This window comes from Sarcophilus harrisii, chromosome 3, assembly GCF_902635505.1.
Source record: "Sarcophilus harrisii chromosome 3, mSarHar1.11, whole genome shotgun sequence".
NCBI lineage: Eukaryota > Metazoa > Chordata > Mammalia > Dasyuromorphia > Dasyuridae > Sarcophilus > Sarcophilus harrisii.
The window spans coordinates 597,255,104-597,279,413 of record NC_045428.1 but is presented as its reverse complement, the minus strand read 5'-3'; the positions used below and the strand labels follow the sequence as shown (position 1 = coordinate 597,279,413).

General features: G+C 35.0%; 1 protein-coding gene across 1 annotated transcript; it reads left to right on the top strand.

Annotated features, from left to right (window-relative positions):
• The first annotated feature begins 2,872 nt into the window (after positions 1-2,872).
• On the top strand, positions 2,873-18,006 carry LOC100918200 (vomeronasal type-2 receptor 26-like). The gene is made up of 6 exons (XM_031963314.1): positions 2,873-3,089; positions 6,884-7,175; positions 7,741-8,544; positions 10,231-10,458; positions 14,453-14,576; positions 17,102-18,006. Exons 1-6 carry the CDS (start codon positions 3,049-3,051, stop codon positions 18,004-18,006), a joined length of 2,394 nt encoding a protein of 797 aa, XP_031819174.1. The 5' UTR covers positions 2,873-3,048.
• The last annotated feature ends 6,304 nt before the right edge of the window (positions 18,007-24,310 follow it).

The following is a 24,310-nucleotide window of genomic DNA, read 5'->3' as shown; positions in this document are numbered from 1 at the left end:
TGGAATCAGTTTAATCTGAGCAGCTATATAGTGCAGTGGCTAGAGTGCTGGATATTAACTGGGAAATCCTTAATTCAAATCTGACCTTAGATATTCCTTGCTTCCATAACCCTGGACAAATCATTGAATTTGTTTGCCTTAGTTTCCACAGCTATAAAAATGGGAATAATAATTGCAACTACCCTCTAGAATTGTTATCAGGATGAAATGAGATAAAACTTATAAGGCCATTGGCAACACTGAAAGTGTTATAAATTGCTAGTTTTTGTTACCAAAAATTTGGTTATTAACTGTAAGCTATGATTGATTTATTCACAAAAAGAACTCTGATTCATGAATCCAGAGAGATAAAAAAGAAGTTTTTAACACAGGTGTGGTAAAAAAAACATTATAATGTTCTGCATACTGTCAGGTGTTTCTAGGAACAATAGTTGGCTAAGGAAAGAGAAGATTTCTTACATTCACTGGCTGCTAAGAATTAAAAATAGTCTGTATTTATCTTTTTGTTAACACTTTTCTGAGAAGAACTAGATGGAGCAGAAGTTAGTTTTTGTTATAGTTTCCTAGTGAGAGGAGAAAACAAAAGATCCTTGTTTGTAGTATCACCCATTGTTGCTAAGAGATAAAGCAAAAGAATCCTAACAAAAAGTAGAATTGAAGAGACTTGTTGACTTTAAGATAAAGTTCATGGATTATTCCTTTAAGAAAAGAAGCAAAAAAAAAAGTTCATGCTTTTTTGGGGTGATACTTATCAGATTAACTAGTTTGGTGGAAACATCATGGCCATTGAGGGGTTGGTCAAACACAGTGGGGATCCATTCAGCTTTGAATGGCAAGTGTTTGTTCAAAAAGGAAGCTACTTTTATCAAGGAACCTCTACAGCTATGAAAAATTCACTCTCTACCAAGAGCCCTTTCATTTTGCTGCTAAATCTGACCATTATAAAAGTCAAATTGAATAGTATTCATTTTTTGGTTTTCATCTACAGATCCTTATTTTTGGTCTTTTAAAAATCATAATAAATGATATTTCTATATGGTTTTAAATATGGAAAAACCAGTTCCCTCTTTGGGACAATACTTTCAGTATTTGGAACAGCAATCATCTGTCCTGGTAATTTTCTAAAAAAAATTTTCATTGACCAGAATTTGTAATGCCAGAGAAACTGAGGCAAGACAGAAATTGGGTTTTTAATAATTCAATAGTGGAGAATTTTGGCTAGCTGATACTAGCCAGCTGAATAGGACTCTTGTCTCAAAGTATCCAGCAGCAAGTAATTAATTCCAGAGACTTTTATAAGGTTCAAGCTAGCAGGGAAACAAAGGCAAGTAGGGGAGGAGGAGGCAGAACATTGGATAAGTCATAATTTCAGGAAAAGATCATAACTTAGTCCTGACAGATTGGGGGTCGATAAGGAGGTCCAGAGCAGGAGACAGGGGTCTGAGGGACAAATCCCAGCAAACATTTGAGATAAGCCACCTGGAATTTTATGACTCACTGCGATGTGAGAGTGATCGATCAGAGCTTAATGGGGGCGGCCATAATAATTTTATTCAGGGTATAGCATAATAATAGAGGGAAACTGAAGTATTATAATTCAGGGAAACTGAGATATTATAATTCAGGAAAAAACCTGAGAATTTCTGAGTAAATAATAAGCAATAATTAATTAGGCTAGCTAATAATTAGTAAATTAATACTCAGAAGTTTCTTTTTTCCCAAAACCAAGACAAAATCTTAGCATACTTGTGGAAGTGATTGCCCTAGCAAATAAAAATAATAAAATTAGTCCTGATTGATGGATATTTAATGAGGTGGACCAGGGCTAGAAGATTTCAGTTTCTCTGGCTATTGATCCTGAAACTCAGCCAAATTCAGCAATAGGGGACTTCATCTCCCTCCAGACCACTCTGGTAGATTTTTTTCTTATGCGCTGGGTCACTTTAAATACTTATGGAAGGTTAGGATTAGAGACTAGACCCATAATTTCATTGGTAGAGTCATCTTCACTGAGAAGGATTTGTTAGAAACCACCATGTGATCACCAGTTGTGAGTCTTTGTCAGACAATAATGGCTGGGAATATTTCTATGCATTCCAGGAAGTACAAGTAGGTCCAGGACTCACATCAAAGAGCATAATTTAGAGAATATTTTCAGGCTTCAGAGCTTCCTAGGTTGAGCACATAGAGGACAGGAGATTGAAATCATCTTAATCTTGCTCACTCACTCACTAGATTCTAACCCCATCATCTTTCATAGGCTCTACTGTGATGCATCAGAGCAGAGGTACCCAGGTTACTACTCAGGTTCTCACATGGTATTCTAAATTCCTCTGCCTCAGAAGAAGTCACTGGGGCTCCTACCCACTTTATGCCAATCATCTGTGTTGAGGACACAGGTGTTGGGAAGAAGGGATGAGAAAACAAGTTTTTCACTCAGACACAGGGACACAGGTGTAGAGCCTCAAGCAGCAATGGTCCCAAGAGTAACTTGTGGACTAACCTCTTTCTCTCAGGGTGGAACATTGAAAACACAGGATTCTATCCCCCATTTACTACAAAGGACATTTCAATGATATTTTAGGCAGAGCAAATGCTCTTAAATACACCCTCTCATACCCAAGCAATATTTCTACCTTGGATATGTGCCCAAGGTATATTGCATCCTGTATCCAAAGGTGTGAGGGGCAGAGCAAAGCTTAAGCAGCTGCTCAAGAAAGAGACGGTTTCCTCCAGGAGAGTTCCCCCTTCCCAAGACACCTGAAGCTGCTACAACTGCTATTGCTCTGCTTCCTCCACAGCACTTCAAAAATTTGGCTAGAAGGAATGTGGGCCTTAGCTGGGAGCTGGAGAACCATCGCTCTGATATCCTGCCTGCTTTTCTTCTTCCTGTTCCTACAGCTGTCATCCTCTGTGGGCAGGAAAGAAGGGACTCTCTGCCACCTAAAAAGGACTTTCAGTCCCACAGATTACAGAGATGGGGATCTTATCATTGGAGGATTTTTCCCTTTATTTATATATAAGTTGATTGAATTAAAGTATTGGAAAATGTTTTGGTTTCACCCTCAATACAATCCTAAAGACTATCAGTAAGTGCTTATTCCATTTTATTTTTAATTAATTTTAAAAATTATCAAAAATTAATTAAGCAAAACACATTTGTACAATAGACAAATGAAAAACGAATGCCTTATTTTGCACATTAGCCTCTTAATTTTAAATGTAGATACATTCTTCCTAATCAATCCTTTGTGATCCTTGCAAATCACTGTGTTCCTAAGAGATTCTGAAGTTTTGGGTTTTTTTGGCATTGTTCACTTTTATAATTTTGCCATTACAGTTTATATTATCCTCTTCTATCTTCATATTATATCAGTTCCTACAAGTCTTCTCATGTCCATATAAAATTATATTGCTTCATTTTCAACAGCATAATAGTATTCAATTATATTAACATGCCCATATTTATTCAGTCATTCAGTAATCACTGGGAACATTAGTTAGGTCCAGATCTTTGTTACCACAAAAAGGAAATGCTATATATATTTCATTACATGTGGTTCCTTTTCATCTTCTTTTTTCTTTTTTTGTTTTTACATCTTTGAGTTATTTCTTAGTCAAAAGATATCTATAATTTGGTCATACATTTTAGTCATGGTTGCAAATTGCTTTCCAGAATGTTAAATCTAGTAACTATTTCATGAACAGCACAATGATATGAGTGTTAGCTTCCATCTCCTTGTACATTTTAATTTTTTTCTGGTTAACATTGCCAATTTGAAGAAAGTGAGGTTATATGTATAGAGCTAATATGAATTTCTTACTTTGATAATTGTCTACTGAAATCCATTGACAATTCCTCAATTGGAAAATTTCACTTGTTGTTACAAATAGAAATTCTTATATATCATGGAAACAAAAGAAAAAAAAAGAGAAATGTAGTAAAAATATTTTCCCTCATTTAACTGGTTCCCTTCCAACCTTAGTTCCATTGAATTTCTGTGAAAGCAAAAAAGCTTTTTTTAATTTATATAATCAAAAAATTCCATACCACCTTCTTTTCTGTATTCCTTTTTTGATAATGAATTCTTTTCTGATTTAAAATGCTGAAACTAATTTCTCCCTTATTTCTCTAATTATAAAGATTTTTTATTTCTAAATTATTCATCAATTTGGAGTTATTCATCTACTATTAAAATGTTTTTAGGTAAGGGACCAATTTTCTTTTTTTTCTTTTCCTTTTTTTATTATAGATTTTTATTTACAAGACATATGCATGGGTAACTTTTCAGCAATGACCCTCGAAAAACCTTCTGTTGCAACTTTTCCCTTCCTTCCCCCCATCCCCTCCTCTAGATGGCAGGTAGACCAATACATGTTGAATATGTTAAAGTATATGTTAAATCTATTATATGTATACATATTTATACAGTTATCTTGCTGCACACAAAAAAATTGGATTTAGAAAATTGGTAAAAATAACCTGAGAAGGAAGACAAAAATGCAAGTGGACAAAATAGAAGGAGTGGAAATGCTATGTTGTCCACACTCATTTCCTAGAGTTCTTTTCCTGGGTGTAGCTGGTTCTCTTCATTATTAAACAAGTGGAACTGATTTGGGTAATTGTTATGAGCCAAAACTTGAAACAAGGTGATAACTCAAGGGAGATGTTAGAATCCTAGTGTTAACTCAATGGAATAGATACAATGCTTATTGGTTCACACATTAGAGCAAATCCTTACAAAGTGATAAATCAGTTGCCTAATTTTAGCATGGTATTTAGCAAATTCTCTAACTCACTAATTTATTTGAGTACTCATTGGAGTTCACAAGTATGGGAGATTCACAAAGTTAACTTTGTAACCTTGTGAATTCACACCTCCCTTAATCCCTCCCTCAGAGGAAGAATCAACCTTTAAGAGATCATATATAAGAAGCTGACAGAGGATCAGCGAGAAGTTCAGTTGAAAAGATTGAGAGGGGAGCATTCTGGGAGGAAGCCCACAAGCCCACTCTTGGAGGTGGAGTCAGATTCATTCCATCTTCCAACTTTGTGCTGGCTGGAGGCTGAAGAAAGCAGAGGCAAAGGACAAGCTGCAAGAGCTCTTGGAGAAAATAAATGTTTGGATTTTATCAGCTAACTGTATTTGAAGTGATTATTACGTTGAACGAAACTAAGGCTGCCTCCAGAAAACCTCCCCAAGAAACCTGCTCTCAGAGAATGATTATATTATATAAAAGAAGAGAATACCACAGGTAATCTCACTGTTTAAGAAGCCAAGTCCATCAGAATTGATCATCATATAGTATTGTTGTTGAAGTGTATAATGATCTCCTGGTTCTGCTCATTTCACTCAGCATCAGTTCATGTATTCTCTCCGGCCTTTCTGAAGTCATCCTGCTGATCATTTCTTATAGAAAAATGATATTCCATAATATTCATATGCCAATTTATTCAGCCATTCTTCAATTGATAGGCATCCATTCAATTTCCAGTTTCTGGCCACTACAAAAAGGGCTGCCAAAACATTTTTGCACATACAGGTCCCTTTTCCTTCTTTAGTATCTCTTTGGCATATATGCCCAGTAGTAACACTGCTGGATCAAAGGATATGCATAGTTTGATAACTTTTTGAACATAGTTCCAAATTGCTCTCAAGAATGGTGGATGTATTCACAATTCAACCAACAAGGTATCAGTGTCCCAGTTTTCCCAGATCCCCTCCAATATTTGTCATTATCTTTTTCTGTCATTCTAGCAAATCTAAGAGGTGTATAGTGGCATCTCAGAGTTATCTTAATTTGCATTTCTCTGATCAATAATGATTTGGAGCATCTTTTCATATGGCTAGAAATAGTTTCCATTTCTTGATCTGAAAATTGTCTGTTCATATCCTTTGACCATTTATCAATTGGAGAATGGCTTGATTTCTTATAAATTAGAGTCAATTCTCTATTTTGGAAATGAGGCCTTTATCAGAATCTTTAACTGTGAAGATGTTTTCCCAGTTTGTTTCTTCCCTTCTAATCTTGTCTGCATTAGTTTTGTTTATACAAAAAACTTTTTAACTTGATATAATCAAAATTATGTATTTTGTGATCAATCATGATCTCTAGTTTTTCTTTGGTCACACAGGTCTGAGAAGTAAACTATCTTATGTTCTTCTAATTTATTTATAATCTCATTCTTTATGCCTAGATCATGAATCCATTTTGACCTTTGTTGGTGTACGGTATTAAGTGCGGGTCAATGCCTCATTTCTGCCATACTGATTTCCAATTTTCCCAGCAGTTTTTGTCAAACAGTGAATTTTTATCCCAAAAGCTGGCGTCTTTGGGATTGTCAAACACTAGATTATTATAGTTATTGACTATTTTGAAGGACCAATTTTCTACCAAACTGATTTCAAGGTGTATCAAAATATTTGTTTATTTGTCTTTTTTATGATTGTCCTAAATTTCTCCATTTTTTGGAAATGTATCGATTATCTAAATAATTTTCTAGTTTTTTGAGAAACTGCTTGTTAAAAAAATATTCCCAGATGAATTGGTATTTGTATAGATCTTTTGAGAATTTTAATTGTGGTAAAAAATCTGAAAGTGGTTGTGGTAGAGTTTCTGAAATTACACTTGATGCCCTCAGGCCAGATACCAATAAGATGGTAAAAGCCCTGTTGTCCAGGGATAAGATTAGAATAAATATTCAGAATATAACAATGTGCTTAAACAAAAGAAAATAAAAAGATAACTGTAGTTAAATGCTGTGGACCTAAAATTGTGACTTTGTATGGGTGAAGAAATTCTTCTTCCAATATGTCCAGTTCCTTTTCAGGAGAAAGTAGAACCAGAGATATTCTTTGACCCTATGTTCCTCCTACTACAGGTGGCTGCCCAAACACTATTATCAAGTTCTGGCTTTAATGTTTGCTGTAGAAGAAATCAACAGGAACCCCAATCTGTTACCCAACATTACTCTGGGATTCCACATCTACAATGCCTATCAGAATGATGAGAGGACCTTGGAGAGTTCCCTCATGTGGCTATCAGGCCAGGGGCAAACCATTCCCAATTACAGCTGTGGGAAGGAGAGCAAATCTATAGGGATCATTGGAGGAGCCACTTCTGAAATGACTTTTTCTATGGGAACTCTATTAGAACTTTATAAATTCCCACAGGTAGGAAATGATAGGCTGAATTTAGCCAATACTAGTCGGAGAGCAGAGACAGGGCTTTAAGGGTCTACCACTAGAAATTCTGCCCCCAAATAACTTTAGAGAATTCTTGTTTCTAGTTTTCCCTTTAGAGAACTCTCAGAAAAGAAAAAGAAAATACAGAAAATAAGATCAGACTTGCTTTCTTCATCATTTCTACAAGCAAGTAGCATATTTTGACTTATGAAGATTTTGAAATTATGCAATTGAATCCTGCAGATATTTATTAAACATCTAATATTTGCAAGTCCTTATTCAATGCTAGGGAAACAAAAAAATAAAAAGACAGAAACAACCTATATCTATTTCACTTTGGGAAGGTTTAATGAAAGAGATAACTCCTCAGTGGAGGTCAAAATGATGAAAAATACTTTAATGGGCAGATTTGAAGAATAAGTCCATTAAGATAGAGGGTGTGTGTGTGTGTGCTAGGAGACTAGTTTCAGATGTGTTATGGTAGAATGGGGGAATTTTTTACTATAATGAATTCATTAAACTGAAAAAACATTCATATTTGGTTCCTATTCAGATCAGCTATGGTCTCTTTGATCCACTCCTCAGTGACCCACTTCAGTTTCCTTCTGTTTATCAGATGGCCCCCAGGGATACCTCTCTTCCCCTTGCCATGGTCAGATTAATGCTGCATTTCAAATGGACCTGGGTGGGTCTTATTGCCTCAGATAATTCAAGAGGTGAGAAATTCCTCAGGCACCTTCAAGAAGAAATGGCCAGAAATGATGTGTGTGTGGCCTTTGTACACAAGATCTTCACTCATCAGTCATTCAGAGACCAATTACATGAAAATTTAACATATACAATAAGAACTTCTACAGCCAAAGTGATTGTCATTTATGGAAATACAGATTCACTTCTGGGCTGGATGCATTCTCAGATCCAGCTTGAATTAATATGGAGAATGTGGATCACCAGCAGTCACTGGGATATTGCCAAAAAACCCAGTTATATCTATTTTAATTATTTCCATGGGGCACTAATATTTTCAGACCAGACTAGTAAGATTCCTGGATTCAAAAATTTTCTGAAAACCATTCACCCTGCCAAATACTCAGAAGATATTTTCCTTAAAAACTTCTGGAACACAGCATTTGGGTGTATATATAAATATGGAGAAGGAGATGAAGGGATCTGTTCACCAAACGCCTCTTTAGACACACTACGCTTGAGCTATTTAGACGTCACAATGTCTGAGCAGAGTTACACTGTCTACGCTGCTGTGTATGCTTTGGCCTGGGCCCTTCATGAAATGTTCTTGGTGAGATCAGAAATGGAATCCGACATAGATGGAGCCAACAGGATTCTTTACCCTTGGAAGGTAAGGTCCCCCTGTAAGGAACTTCCCGATTGCAGAAAAAGACAAAGGATTGATAACTCAGCTTAATTTTTTTTAGTAGGTAACAGCTGCACAGCAGGACATAATATCTCAATTCTGGTCATTTCAATGTCAGAATCATTTCAAATCCCAGTAACAGGATGCAGGAGCAAGATTCCAGATCTATTGGTTTCTGAGAGTTTTTGTCAATGAGCATGTTAGAGCAGGGATGGTACCATCAATACTGCAGGTTTCATATCTCCACTAGAGTCTGAGAAAGGCAGAACCAGGGATGTCTCCTTCCCCTGGAAGCCTTAGTTACTCTACTGCAGCATAGGGGAGAGCCCTCTTGTTCTAACATCAGAGGAATCACATCAATCAGATGATTTTCCTAGGTTCCATCTGCAAATTAAGATGGATGTGTGTGTGTGTGTGTGTATGTGTATGTGTATGTGTGAGAGAAAGAAAGAGAGAGAGAGAGAGAGAGAAAGAGAGAATATATAGAAAATAAATCAGAAGGGCATATATAATATATAGGTTCATAATATTTATGTATACATACAAAATATAAAAATATGTAATAAAAGTTATAAATACAAATAACTCTAAAATTGTTAGGGAAGGAAAATGAAGAGAAAGATAATAATGTTCCTAAAAACATTGGACCTTGTAATTCTACTGATGCAATATGATATTATACTTTTGGTTATGAACCCTAAATTGTTTTCTATCATCTCTAACAGAAAAAAAAACATCTTCAGCTTGGAATTAAATGTCTAATACTCTATGAATCCAATTTTTTCAGCTAATTTCATACTATACCTTTTTAACATATTATAGGCTCCAGCAAAACACCTGACTAGATATATTCTGAATTAATGTCACATCAAAACCCTATACTTTTGCCCAAACACTTAAACCTAAGATATACCACTCCCTATCTCACTATTAGTTCCTCAAAACTTTAACTTTCTTATGGGCTCAGTTTCTATACTATCATTCTTTCTTAATTTCCTCTTCAAATGAAATAATTCATAAATGTATTTGGCACAGTGCATTATTACATAAGTGCTTTTTCTTTCCCTTCTGATTTGTTAGTATTTTCTTCCTCCTGGAATCATATTGTATTTATTTTTCTGGTTTGATGATATATCCTGTAAAAAAACAACAAAACAAAGCCCCTTGAAGGGTAGTATTCATTATATTGTATTTTATACTTTAAGGAATTATCTCAATGCTTTGGAAATATGGGCTCTTAATATATGGTTATAAAGGCTTTTTGGATTTCTTTGGGAGCAGTATGATTAACTATAAGAATGAACTCTGCAGCACCCAACTTACCCTAAATGAGTACTGTAAATGAGTGCTTTCTATGAATCCTTTATCATTTCCACTCTCATCAAACTGAGGGTATTTTTTGCCTTTTCCTTCATTTTGAAAAATGCTAACTTCCAGCTTGAGATTTGGTCCAACATTTGAGTTTGGTAAGAACTTTGGGGATTCTGGTTCTCTAATCCAATTTATTAGAAACTTATCCCAATTCTGTGATACTGAAAAGTTTTAGGATTTTGTGAACCCTGCTCATACCCATGTGTCACTGAAAAAAAAAATGATAGACAGCAGAAAGTCTAATAAAGGCTCCTGAGAAGTTATAGTGGTGAACTTTCAACTTATTTTCTTCATTTTTAGCTCCATTCCTTTCTGAAGAACATCCAATTTAACAATAGTGCTGGCAACCTGGTGGTCTTGGATAAGAAGAAGAAGTCTGTTGCACACTATGATATTCTCAACTATGTGACCTTTGACAATGATACCGAAGTCCTGGTGAAAGTGGGAGAGTTTATTTCTCAGGCTCCACTCGGTCAAGATTTTAGCATCCAAGAGAAGGCAGTAAAGTGGTTCACCTGGAATGGAGAGGTAAAAAACTCACTAAAACTTGATTGTATGAAAGATGTAAATACAAGAATATAGGTCATCAAAGCAATTATGTGACATTTTTAAAACTGGGGCAAATGCTACAAAACCTTCTTGGAAGACTCATCTTGCAAATCAAGTTTTTGTGTCCAATTCAGTTTAGCTGGGGAAACGACAGAAGTTCCATTACATATGCTCTTTTAGGAGAAGAGTCTAATATATATTGTAAGATTTCCGCAATGCGTATCCAGGATAGCAGAAGAATCATCTGATCCATGACTTTAAAGGGAGAAGCAAGTGGGAACATTTTGCAATATTCTGTTAGATCTAATAATTCTTAGTCATTTATGGCTAAACCCAATAAAGTGTCTATAGGGGCTTGATTGACATATAGGTTTTTAATACATTGGAGTTCTGGAAGAAAACTGATTTCTAGCTCTAGATCCTATCATTGAAGTCTACATCTATCATTCATTCTTATATTTATTCAAAAAGCATTTGTTAAGGACTTCATATGAACAGAGTATTAGATTGGATGTTTGAGAGATACAAAGATAACATTATTATTTTTCACATTTGGTTCTTCAGTTTTAGGTAAAACTCGTGGTTTTAGGTAAAAAAAATAGTTATGGGTTCAATTATAATTGCTCTATACTCATAGTTAGGAAATAGCAAACATTAGCCTAACTTTACTTGCCTCCGTGATCTTCTTATGATTGAGTGTAGAGGGCCACTAAAATTAAATTCCCTAGAAACATGTGAGTAACCAAACAGTATATGTTTTTATATTTTCTGTAAGTAGACTGGAAGAAATTGAAATTTGAATTTCTCTGGACTTCCCTCACTCTAGAACTTTTGCTCCAAAAATGGAGAGAGCTGATCATCCTTGTTATTCCTTCTCTGTCTCAGATCAGTCTTGACTTTATTCCTGAGACAGATTTTGGATTACTAAGACTTGCTTAGTCTCTCAACATTAAAACCCTCCAAAACTTTAGTTCTTAAAAAAGAACTCTAATTGCCTTTAATATAAATTCCTTTGAATTTCTCTCAAATTATGACAATATGATTTAGGGAAATAAATAGCTACTGTTCATATTGCTTTTCACACAATCATTTGCACAGTGCTCCTTGTTAATAAAGGTGATCCCTTTTAAAGGGGATAATTTTGAAGCACTACTTTTACACTACAGACACATAAAGACACATACACAAACACATGCAAAATAATTTAAAATATTTATTGTTTTGAATAATTTCACTGGAGATTATTTAGCAAAACTTATAGTCTCAAACTACAGCTTGGTTTTTAATGATTTAGGAAGGGACTAAATTATCCTTTTCTTTAAATTCTTCTCCCTTACATTGTACTGAACTCATTCAAAAAGTATCTGTTAGAAATAAATCCTGATAAATAACTTTCCTCTCTCCAAAAGATTTTTAAATCCTCCTGTAGTGGAAAAAACACAACCTCACCCTCTGTTGTTGCTCTACAGTCATTCAGTCTTATTCAAATATTTGTGATCCCACTATAGCATACCACTTTCTCTCCTTCACTATCTCTCAAAGTTGGTCCAAATGGATAATTATTTTCCCATGGAATCTATAGATCTAATTTTTTGCAATCCACTTTTTCTTTTGTCTTTAATCTTTTATAAGATCAGGGTCTTTTACAATGAGTCCAATTTTCTCATTATGTAACTATATTAATTAGGCAATGGTATCATTAATTGAGTTTCAAAATGAGTACTTGAATTACTTTTTGTAATCATTGACTGACTAGATCTTTTTACTCATCCAGGAACTCACACAAATCTTCTCTAGCACCACAGTTCAAAAGTGGGGATTCTGCATTGGTCAGCTTTCTTCATAGTCCAACTCTCATAGTCATACATTGCTACTGGGGAAAAAAAAGTAAACAAGTATATCTTTAAATGTATAAACTGTTGTTGGTGAAGTGATGGCTCTTATTTTGGTATGCTTTCTAAATTGTAAGTATTTTACTTTCATAGTTGCAGTCACCATCTACAGTGATTTTTGAGCCAAAGACCATAAAAATTCCTGCTGCTTCTTTCTTCTCTCTCACTATTTGTAAGGAAATGATGGGTCCAGTCACCAAAATCTTAAGTTTTTTTTTTTTTAATTTTAAGCTTCAAGACATCTTTTTCATTCTAAGAAAGAGACTTTTTATTTTTCCTGTTTGTCCTCAGAAAAGTGTTATTGGCATGTCTGAGATCACTAATATGCCTCCTGGATAACGTAATTCCAGTGTTTCTTACATCCAACTGGGTACTTCTCATGCCACACACTGCATATAAATTAAATAAATAAGTTGATAATGTATAGTATTTTCGTCCTCCTTTCCAAGCTTAAACCAGTCAATTTTTGCATGTTTTGTTCTAACTGTTGGTATTTGTTCCACATACAGGTTCCTTAGGAGACAAGTAAGATGATTTGGTACTCCCATTTCTTTGAGGACTTGCTACATTTGTGATGAGTCACATGGTCAATGTATAATCAATGTAGCAGAGAGCTTTTTCCCCCTAAAACTCCCCTGCTTTCTCCACAGTCCATAAGTCCAAACTTATCTTTATAGTTCCTTTGTGTCTTCTTCACAGCTCTTCAGATTATTTTCTGCTTCTGTTGAATTCTTAACATTTTTATCTTTTATCACCCTGGTTTTCTGATGAAATTTTCCCTTATATCTCTTACATTCTGTGAGAAATTTCTTTTCTTTTCCATGCTATTGTTTTCTTTTCTTTTTTTAATAGCTTATTTAAGAAAACCTCAATTATCTGTGAATGCTGGACATTTGATCTGTGGTTCTTTTGCTGCTTTGTAAATCAGCCTGCTCTCTGACTAATACTTGGTTCACTTACTGTTGAAGCTTAACTTGAGAAATCTCAAATATAAGCTTGCTAACATGGCCTTCTTCAGAATTGGCACATAAACCAATCTTTCCAATCTCATGCACACTTGTGATTTCCAAATTACCCGGCACATTGAGGGCAACACTTTAGTATTGACATGTTTTAAAGGTCTGAAGAGCTCAACTGGTATTCCATTGTTTCCCCTTGTAATGGGCTGAAGCTCTTGAAGCTTTCCTTGCATTGAGGTCCCTCTTAGGACTTGAGGCTAATTAGCAATTGGACAATACTCTATTAATATATGCTTGGAGAAAGAATGGCCCTGCCCACTCTCAGTGCAAGTTGGATGTGTTGTATAGGACATTGTGTAGACGATTTGGTGGGTGGAGCATGAGAGGCAGAAGCACTGCTGGCCTGGTTCTTGTCCTGACTGCCCTCACTTCGTATGGCCATTTCCCCATCACCTCCACAAAGAATAAAGATCAAGGATTTTCCCTTAACCTGAATTCCTGACTCCAGCTGATTTTAAAATACATGGTCATCATATCCCCTAGCCTTATTATTAGCAGTGCTTGCTTAGTTAGACTTGATTTCATTTGCCAAGACATTTGACTCGTGTTCAGTAACCACACCATTGTGGTTATTGATGGTATTAAGGCCTTGTCTTTATAGTTCCTTTGTATCTTCTTCACAGCTCTTCAGATTATTTTCTGCTTCTGCTGAATCCTTAACATTTTTATCTTTTATCACCCTGGTTTTCTGATGAAACTTTCCCTTATATCTCTTACATTCTCTAAGAAATCTTTGTTCTTTTCCATTCTATTGTTTTCTTTTCTTTTTTGGATAGCTTATTTAAGAAAACATCCACTATCTCTTCTGACTCTGATAGCTTCTTTTCTGCAACTGGGAAGAAATATAACTCCTAGAGACCTTAGCCATCTGGACCCCTTTTGTGACAAAACTTACTTAAGTTTTGGCAGTATGAATGGTATACTCATGTAAAAATAAAATTGGTAGTCTTTGGAGAAAGGCATATTGTGTATATGTTACTACAAATAAACTAAGCATGGGTAACAAAATATACTGTTATGAATGATGCTGCCTCAAAAGCCTATGGATACTTCTCTGTGTAGACGCCTCAGTCCAGTTGTAGTAGAAGCTGTGGTCCTGGATTTCTGAAGAAAGTCCCAAAGGGAAAGCCTGTATGCTGTTTTGATTGCATCTCCTGCCCAGATGGACAGATTTCCAACCAGACAGGTATGTTTGTGAGCACACTTTTGTGCTTCCTCAGCAAATATGGATCCAGAATAACAAAACAAAGCTGAATGAGTCTTACAAACTACATTGAAGCAATAGAAACTTGCTACTTATCAAACTTCATGTTTAGACACCAAGGAAAGCTTAGAAGAACTGTCAAACAAATTGAATTCCCAGAGTGACCAATATTATTGAAAGTTTGTGGATTTGAAGTCCACTAAATTAGGATTGCCCATTTTCTCTGTAGCTCAGTTGCTAAGGGATAGATTGCTGGAAAGAATATCTATGTAAACAGATCTCTTAAATTTACATAGAGCTTTAGATTTTTTAGCAATTCATTTTGATCAGATCTACAAAGAATAAATACAAATATTTCCGTATTAGTTTAAGAGGAGAAGAGAAAGTGACCATCCATAGTCACACAGAGATTAAAGAGAGCTAGGATAGTAGCCAGGCCATTGGATTATGATCATTACATGTTTGTTTATTAGTTTTTTTTTTAATTCATCTCAATTTTTTTCTTGGATGTTTACTTATATGATTTGCAATAGTTGCCAAGATGGCATCAACGTGCTTAATCTGATCTCATTTTTCCCTTAGAAAATTCTTTGCCTTTTTCTTCAAAATGTCCTATTTTAAGCCAAGATTTCCACTCATTCAACACAAAACTTTGATTTTATGGAAGATACAAATATCCTTTGAATACAGTTTAAGCTAACAACACTGAATAAGTAGGCAGAAATTTGGCCAATTGCTGTCAATGTGAAGGAAAGGATAACAATTCAAAATGTTGAAATAATCTGACCTACAGCAATGCCTCCAGAAAAATGACCTCTTTGTAGGAAGCTCTTGTAGGAGATACTGATTAGTAAAGGAAAGTGTTTAGTAAGAGAGTCTTTCCTCAGCAGGAGATAGTATAGCTTGGAAGAACATCTAATGAAATAGTCTTAAATGATTACCGGACATTGTTCTCCTCACTGGATAGAGCAGGACCCAGCTGAAGATTTAGCAGGGAGAAAAATTTGTCTATAATTAAAACATACCTCTCTGCCTTTTCCATTTTATTTTAGTAAGAACATCTATATTATAATGTAATTTCTTCATGAAAGGAAATAAAGCCAGGTGCTTATAAATTAAGGAGCTCTGACAATTATTATACTTGACAGTTGGAAGATTATCTGCAGCTCTCATGTTCCCAATATCACACATCCAAAAAGTGGTCATCCAGTTTCTACTTAAATATGTCTAAGGAAGAGTCATATTTTTCTCAATGAAGCCCAAGCCATTTTGAGATCATTTTCATTATTGAGAAGATTTCTTTTATATGGAACTGAATTATCCCAACCTGATTTGGGGTTTGACCTCTGGCCTCAAAAAGAGTAGCAATTTTAGTCCCTTCTCCACATATAAGTGATTTGTGTACATCACACCAGTTGTCATGTCCCTTCAAAAGATTCCCTTCTCTGGGTTAAATATGTCTAGTTCCTCTGATTCAAATTCTTAGAACATTCAGAGCTGGTTCCCATCCTATCCCATGGAGTCATGTTCACTATGTCTAAAAGACATTCTGTCAGTAGATAATTGTATACAGACACATTTTCAATATGACAAGCATCAACAGGAAAGACAAACTAACAAAAACCTTTAAATTATAGGGGCAATATCTCCATACACATACCCAATGAAGTCTAGAAATATTAGTAAATTCAGAGCAATAAAATCATGTTCTTCTGAAAACTAAATACAAAGAACTCCAAGCTGAGGAGGTGATCAGTTAAAAAGTCCAAGTTCGGGAAATGAATTCATCATTAAGCTTGCTTTCTTGACTTTATGTTTTATACTACTCTCACACTTATTATTATGAGTACTATCAACATTGCTATGAATAATAGCTTATGTTAAAAAAAAACTCTGTTAATAACTATTTATAAGAGACATAGCAGTTACACAGCAGCTGGAGCCATGAATGAGGCAGAGACAAATGATCAGGAAGACCGAGCTTTCTGAGTTCAAATCTGCCATTAGATACTTACTAGCTGTGTGATTTAGGGCAAGTCACCTAAACTGCTTTACCTCAGCTTCCTGATTGAAAAAATTTCTGTGGAGAAGGAAATAATAGAGCATCAGTATCTTTGCCAAGAAAATCTCAAATTGAGCCATGAAAAATCAGATGCAACTCAAAATTACTGAAATTCATATAGTACTTTAAGATTTGCCAAACTCTTTTCATTGATTAAAAATTTTGATCCTTGTAACAACTCATTGAGGTAGGCAAAATTATTATCCCCATTTTACAGATGATGATATTGAAGTAGAATGAAATTAATTGACAAACCTAGTTTTGTTACAGAGTGAACTGATGCAGGATTAAAACTCAGGTCTGTCAAATGCTGTGTTTTATCCACTGGCATGAGAGTCTGATCCCCCTGGAACCTGATGGAATAATTTGCATTGTTTTCATGAAATGATTGTTGTCCTCAGGTGTTTTTGAAGCTAAAATATTATAACTTTTTTGTTCTCTTCAGACACAGAACAATGTATTACATGCCAGGAGGATCAATATCCCAATAGGCAGAGGAATCAGTGCCTCCCCAAAGTGGAGACCTTCCTGACCTATGAAGAGCCCTTGGGGATGGTTTTGACTTCCATAGCTACTTGTTTCTCTCTCCTCACAGCTCTGATTCTCTGGGTCTTTGTGAAGTACAAAAACACCCCCATAGTCAGAGCCAATAACAGGGATCTCAGCTATATCCTCCTCATGTCTCTTACCCTCTGCTTCCTCTGCTCTTTGCTTTTCATGGGCCGGCCAACTGCAACCAATTGCCTCCTCCGACAAACAGTATTTGGAGTCATGTTCACAGTGGCGAGCTCCTCTATTTTGGCCAAAACTGTCATTGTGGTTCTGGCCTTCAGAGCTACTAGACCAGGCAGCAGGAGCAGGAAATGGGTGGGAACTAGAGCACCCATTTATTTTGTTCTCTTTTGCACCCTGATTCAAGTCATGCTCTGTGCAATCTGGCTGCTGCTCTCTCCCCCATTTCCAGAGGCAGACACACACTCCGATCATGAACACATCATCCTGGGGTGTAATGAGGGTTCCCTCATTGCCTTCTACTTTGTCCTGGGCTACATGGGAGTCTTGGCCCTGGGGAGCTTCACTGTGGCTTTTCTAGCCAGAAATCTCCCTGACACTTTCAATGAAGCCAAATTCATCACTTTTAGCATGCTGGTGTTCTGCAGTGTCTGGATTTCCTTCCTCCCCACGTACCAGAGCACCAAGGGGAAGATGATGGCGGCCGTGGAGATCTTCTGCATTTTAAGCTCCAGTACTGGCTTGCTAGGCTGCATCTTCATCCCCAAATGTTATGTGATCTTTCTGCAGCCCCACAGGAACACCAAGAAAACTTTAAGAAATAATTACAGTTCCTGAGTCAGGGAATCATTCTGAAATGTTCTGCATGATTCTCACTAATGACACAAAATTGTAAACAAAATGAAAATAAATTGGTTTTGCTTCTAAATATCTTAATGCAGCCATATCAAATCTACAATGAATAAATAAGAGCTCGTTACCTGTTCACACTGTTCCAAAACCTGCTGAAATTCCAATTTCATCAAATCCTCAACTTCATGTATCTGATATCATATTTTTATTTCTCTCTCTTTTTCCCCATCTCTATTCAGTCCATCTTTGAATTAGAGACATTTTCCCATAATTTCTGCATGACGACCTGCTTCCTTTCCATTTCTTCAACCATAACATATCATCAACTTGTATGTTGCTTTCTTAGAAACACCGTTTTTTCCCTTTTACTTCCCACAGAATCTTTAAACAATGTGAAAGTTTCATTTTATCCATTTTGCATCATTTAATTCATTTGTTTTATAGCAATGATTGATTTACATTATCTTTTGCATCCAGTGATATCAAGAGATGAAAGACACAGAGATACAGTTGGAAAATATAGAAAAATATACTTGTATCTGTATGAATGTATATGTGAACCTATGTATGTGTATATATATATATTATATATATATGCATGAACCTATGTATGTATATGTGTGTGTGTATGAAAGAGTTGATGATACAAAAAGCTTACAGAAAATCTAGGTACTTATTTGTAACTCAAAAAAGGCAAACAAGAATACGTTAGTAACTCATCATGTCTAGCTAAGTAATGCAGTGGATAAAATACCAGACTTTGTGTCATGAAGCCCTAGATTCACATCCAGACTCGGATACTTGACTCTTACTACCTGTATAACCCTTTTGCAAGTCACTTTACTTTGATTGTGTCATCACAAAAAGAAAGAAACTACAAATTAATATTGTCTTTGTTTTATTTTGTCATTATTCATTTTGTTAATCATTTGTGGAAAATTCCCTCCCTACTAAGAACCCTTTAATTTTAAAGGTCATGTTGAGAGCAGCATCCAAATAAAAAGATCCAAGGGTCTGGAATCTGATATTCTGAAAGGCAAAGGAACTTGATGTGCAGCCAAGAATAACTTACCCAGACAAACTGAGCATTTTCTTCCAGGAAAGAAGATGGACATTTATTGAAACAGATGAATTCCATTTATTTCTGATGAAAAAATCAGAACTAAACAAAAAGTCTGACTTCCAAATATAGGACTCAAGAGAAACATAAAAGGGTAAAAAGAAATCTTGGGAACTATAAAGAGTACATGTGTAATTTGGATTTATTGTTATAAAAAAATATAAAGAAGAATCTAGAGCTAGAAAGGAAATTGTACTAGAAAAAGGGAAAAGTGGAGGTACTACATCTCACAAAGAAGCAAAGGAAACTTATTATATCTGAGGGAAAAAAGGAAGGAGAATGAACATAATGTGAATCTTACTCTCATCAGTATTGGCTCAAAGAGAAAATATTAGACATATTCAATTTACAGAGAAACTTCTCCCACCTCATTGAAAAGTAGGAGGGGAAAAGCTAAAAGGAAAGGAGTAGACTAAATAAAAGGCACTACAAAAATTGTAAGGAAAAGGTTTAAGAAAAAGGGAAGAACTAAGGCGGGGGGGGGGGGAGTCCTAAAGAAGGAGGGCTTTGTGAGGCAAGTGGTGCTCACAAGTTTCATAATGGGGAGGAGGGTAAAGGGGAAAAGAAAGAGAAAAGCATAATCTGGAGTTAGCAAAATGGCAGAAAATACAGAATTAGTCATTTTAACCATAAATGTGAAAAGAGTAAATTCCCCCATAAAGCGGAAGCAGATAGCAAACTAGATTAAAAATCAGAATCCTACAATATGTTGTTTATAGGAAACACACTTGAGCCAGGGCAGTACATACAGAGTAAAAGTAAAAGGGTGGAGCAGAATCTACTATGCTTTAGGTAAAGTCATCTCAGATTAAGGAAAAGCAAAAAACTGATTAATTAAAAGAAATAAGGAAGAACACTATATCTTGCTATATTTTGCTAAAGGGTAGCATAGGTAATGAAGCAATATCAATGTTAAACATATATGCACCAAGTGGTGTAGCATCTAAATTTCTAAAGGAAAAGTTAAGAGAGTTGCAAGAAGAAATAGACAGCAAAACTAAAATAGTGGAGCATCTCAACCTTGCACTCTCAGAACTAGATAAGTCAAACCACAAAATAAATAAGAAAGAAGTTAAAGAAGTAAATAGAACACTAGAAAAGTTAGGTGTGGTAGATCTTTGGAAAAAACTAAACAGAGACTAAAAAAAGAGTATGCTTTCTTTTCAGCATTTTATGGAATTTATACAAAAATCGACCATATATTAAGACAAAAAACCCCTCAAATTAAAATGCAGAAAGGCAGAAATAGTAAATATGTCCTTTTTCAGATGACAATGCAATAAGAATTACATTCAATAAAAAGCCAGGGAAAATAAACAAAAAACTAATTGGAAACTAAATAATCTCATTCTAAAGAATGGTTAGGTGAAACAGCGAATCATAGACAGAATTCATAATTTCACCCAAGAGAATGACAATAATGAGGCATCATACCAAAATGTGTGGGATGCAGCCAAAGCAGTAATAAGGAGAATATTTATATCTCTAGAGGTTTACTTGCATAAAACAGAGAAAGAGAAAAGCAATGAATTAGGCTTGCAACTAAAACATCTAGAAAAAGATCAAATTAAAAACCCCCAATCAAACACTAAACTTGAAATTCTAAAAATAAAAGGAGAAATGAATAAAAATGAACATTAAAAAAACCTATTGAATTAAATAAAACTAAGTGGTGGTTCTGTGAAAAAAAAAACACAACCCCTGGTAAATTTGATTATGAAAAAGAAAGAGGAAAATCCAATTGTTACTCTTAAAAATGAAAAGGCAGAACTTGCCACTAATGAGGAGGAAATTAGAGAAATAATTAGGAGTTTCTTTGCTTATCTTTATGCCAAGAAATTTTATAACTTAAGTGAAATGGGTGAATACCTTCAAAAATAGGTTGCCCAGATTAAAAGAGGAAGAAGTAAATTGATTAAATAGTCCCATTTTAGAAAAAGATATAGAACAAGCTATTAATCAACTCCCTAAGAAAAAATCCCCAGGACCAGATGAATTTACATGTGAATTCTACCAAACATTTAAAGAACAATTAACTCCAAAGCAATATAAACTATTTGAAAAAAATATTGCAGCCATTCTGGAGAGCAATTTGGAACTATGTTCAAAATCTTATCAAACTGTGCATACCCTTTGATCCAGCAGTGTTACTTCTGGACTTATATCCCAAAGAGATATTAAAGAAGGGAAAGGGACCTGTATGTGTAGAATGTTTGTGGCAGCCCTCTTTGTAGTGGCCAGAAATTGGAAACTGAGTTAATGCCCATCAATTGGAGAATGGCTGAATAAATTATGGTATATGAATATTATGGAATATTATTTTTCTGTAAGAAATGACCAGCAGGATGATTTCAGAGAGATCTGGAGAGACTTACATCAGCTGACGCTAAGTGAAATGAGCAGGACCAGGAGATCATTATACACTTCAACAACAAATATTATATGATGATCAATTCTGATGGATCTGGCCATCTTCAGCAATGAGATGAACCGGATCAGTTCCAGTGGAACAATAATGAACTACACCAGCTACACCCAATGAAAGAACACTGGGAAATGAGTGTGGATCAAAACATAGCATTTACACTCTTTCTATTGTTAATTGCCTGCATTTTTGTTTTCCTTCCAAGGTTATTTTTATCTTTCTAAATCTGATTTTTCTTGCGCAAAAAGAGAAATATATAAATATGTACACATATATTGTATTTAACATATATTTTTTAAACATATTTAACATGTATGGGACTGCCTGCTGGCTAAAGAAGGGGGTGGAGGGAAGGAGGGGAAAAGTTGGAACAAAAGTATTTGCAAAGGTCAATGTTGAAAAACTACCCATGCATGTTTTTTGTCAATAAAAAGCTACAATATTAACAAAAAAAAATTTACTTTTGCAATACCAATAGCCAAAGAGACAGCTCAAGTGGTCACTGAATTCCTTATACAAGAGAGGTTTGCTATTGTTGTTACATACATATATGTATGCTGTGTCATCATCAGGAGAGTGTGAGGCAGACAACTTTTGCATAGTCTTGCCTCATTTAATCTAATTCACTTGCAAGTAAGACATCACTCTGTGATGTCATTGTTCCTATTTGAGAATGATGAACAAAAATCTACAATGTAGTATGTATACATACATGTATATATGTATTTATTTTTATTGGGTTTTTTTGTATACCCAGTCCTTGCCATAGTACTTAGAGTATAGTAAGCATTTAAGAAATTATTTTTGATTAGCTATTTATAATATGTTTAGTGGCTAGTGAAATTAAATTCACTTATATTAGTAAATTTACAACTTTAAATCACATAAATACAATAGAATATAAGTTTTATACGTGTATCCTAATTTAGGTCTTTGGGGACAAATTGAGTAAATTTTCTTTAAAAATCATTTTGATTTTAGCAAACAGCAAAAAGGAGAGAGAAGCAAAATAGAGAAAAAGAAAGAGGCAGAGATAGAGACAAAAACAGAAGTAGAGACAGAGACAGAAAGAAATAAAGGCAAGAGGGAGAGAGAACATTTTCATATAAAAAGGATTAAAAAAGAGAATTATATATGAAATCACAAATATGTATTACCTAGAACTCATATAATTTTATTTATTGATAACATTTGCTGATTATTATTAATAACAATTTTGATAGTATTGATATGTTTATAATTCCTAATAAATTTCCCCTTTCCTTCAAAATAAAAGACAAATAAAAACAGTAGAAGACAAAAAATGAGAGAAGAAATGAGAGATATGGAAGAGAGAGACAACAACTTGGAAAAGGAAGGCAATTCTTTTAAAAAATATAATTAGTTAAATGAAAAAAAATCTGCTCAAGAAAATAACACTTTTAAAAGTATAATTAACCAGATGGAAAAAAATACAAAAGTTAACTGAAGAAAATCACACATTAAAAATGAGAATTGGACAAATGGAAAGTAATAACTCCATGAGACATGAAGAATCAGTCCTTAGATTTCAGTGTTGTCTTTTCCCCACCAACTTCTGAAAGACAAAATGCAACTGGGGAATATTTAACGAAATTAATAAGAATACAATAAAAGAGATATAATGTTGTTGCCTTTCAATTACTTCAGTGGTCCCAGTCCCTTTATGGTATCATTTGGTGTTTTTGTGGCAAAGATACTGAGTAATTTTGTATTTTGTATTTTAATGGAGAGAGTGGTTCCATTTCCACAGGTGATTAGAGGATAAATGGTTTTCCCAGGGTGTTATGGGCCAGAACTCTAAACTTGAACAAAGAATTCTTACAAGGTGCTAAGTGGAATGATAGAGACAATGATTATCTACTTTAGCATGGTTCAGTATGATTGATTTAATCTTACAACAAATAATGGTTTCCTAGTGATATAATGATTGGTTTATACTCAGTGTAGAGCATATAAGCTAGGAGCCTTAGCCAGGATTGATTAGGAGAGACTCAGAGGGCATAGAAGACAGGCGGGAGCTCAAGCTCTTAGAACCAAGGAGAGAGATAGGCCTCTAAGAAAGCTAACTGGGGCCCAGGAAAGGATACAAGACTTTGAAAGAGATAATAAAAGATTTGGACTTTAACTCTTGGCTACCTGTGTGGTGATTACTGAACTGAAATGAAAGCTGCTCTCAAACACCCCCAAGAAAACTGAACCAAAGAACATTACATTTTAAATCTTTTGGCCATCTATATTTTAGTCATGTTGTAGTAGACACCTTTTCAGGATTTACTTTTGCAATACCAATAACCCAAGAGACAGCCCGAGTGGACACTGAATTCCTTATACAAGCTTTTGCAATTATGGATGTGCCACAAGCAATAAAAACAGATAATGGACCTACATATACTTCTAAACATTTTGCACACTTCTATGCACAATATAAGATTTTACACACCACTGGCATACCCTTTAATCCTCAAGGACAGGCAATAGTAGAGAGGAGAAACAGAAATTAAGATGCTCCTCCAAAAACAAAAGAAACAGGGAGTCACAGGAAAGTGTAGAGAACTTTAAATTTAGCTCTCTATACCATTAATTTTTTTTAAATTTTTGATAAAGATGCACTGGCTTCGGCAGACAGGTTTTATAACCCACCGGAAGGGCAGTGTCCAGTGCAAGCAGCTCCACTATTATTAGATAATTGTAAGTGATGTGGAGAGATCTAGAAAGTGCTGAAT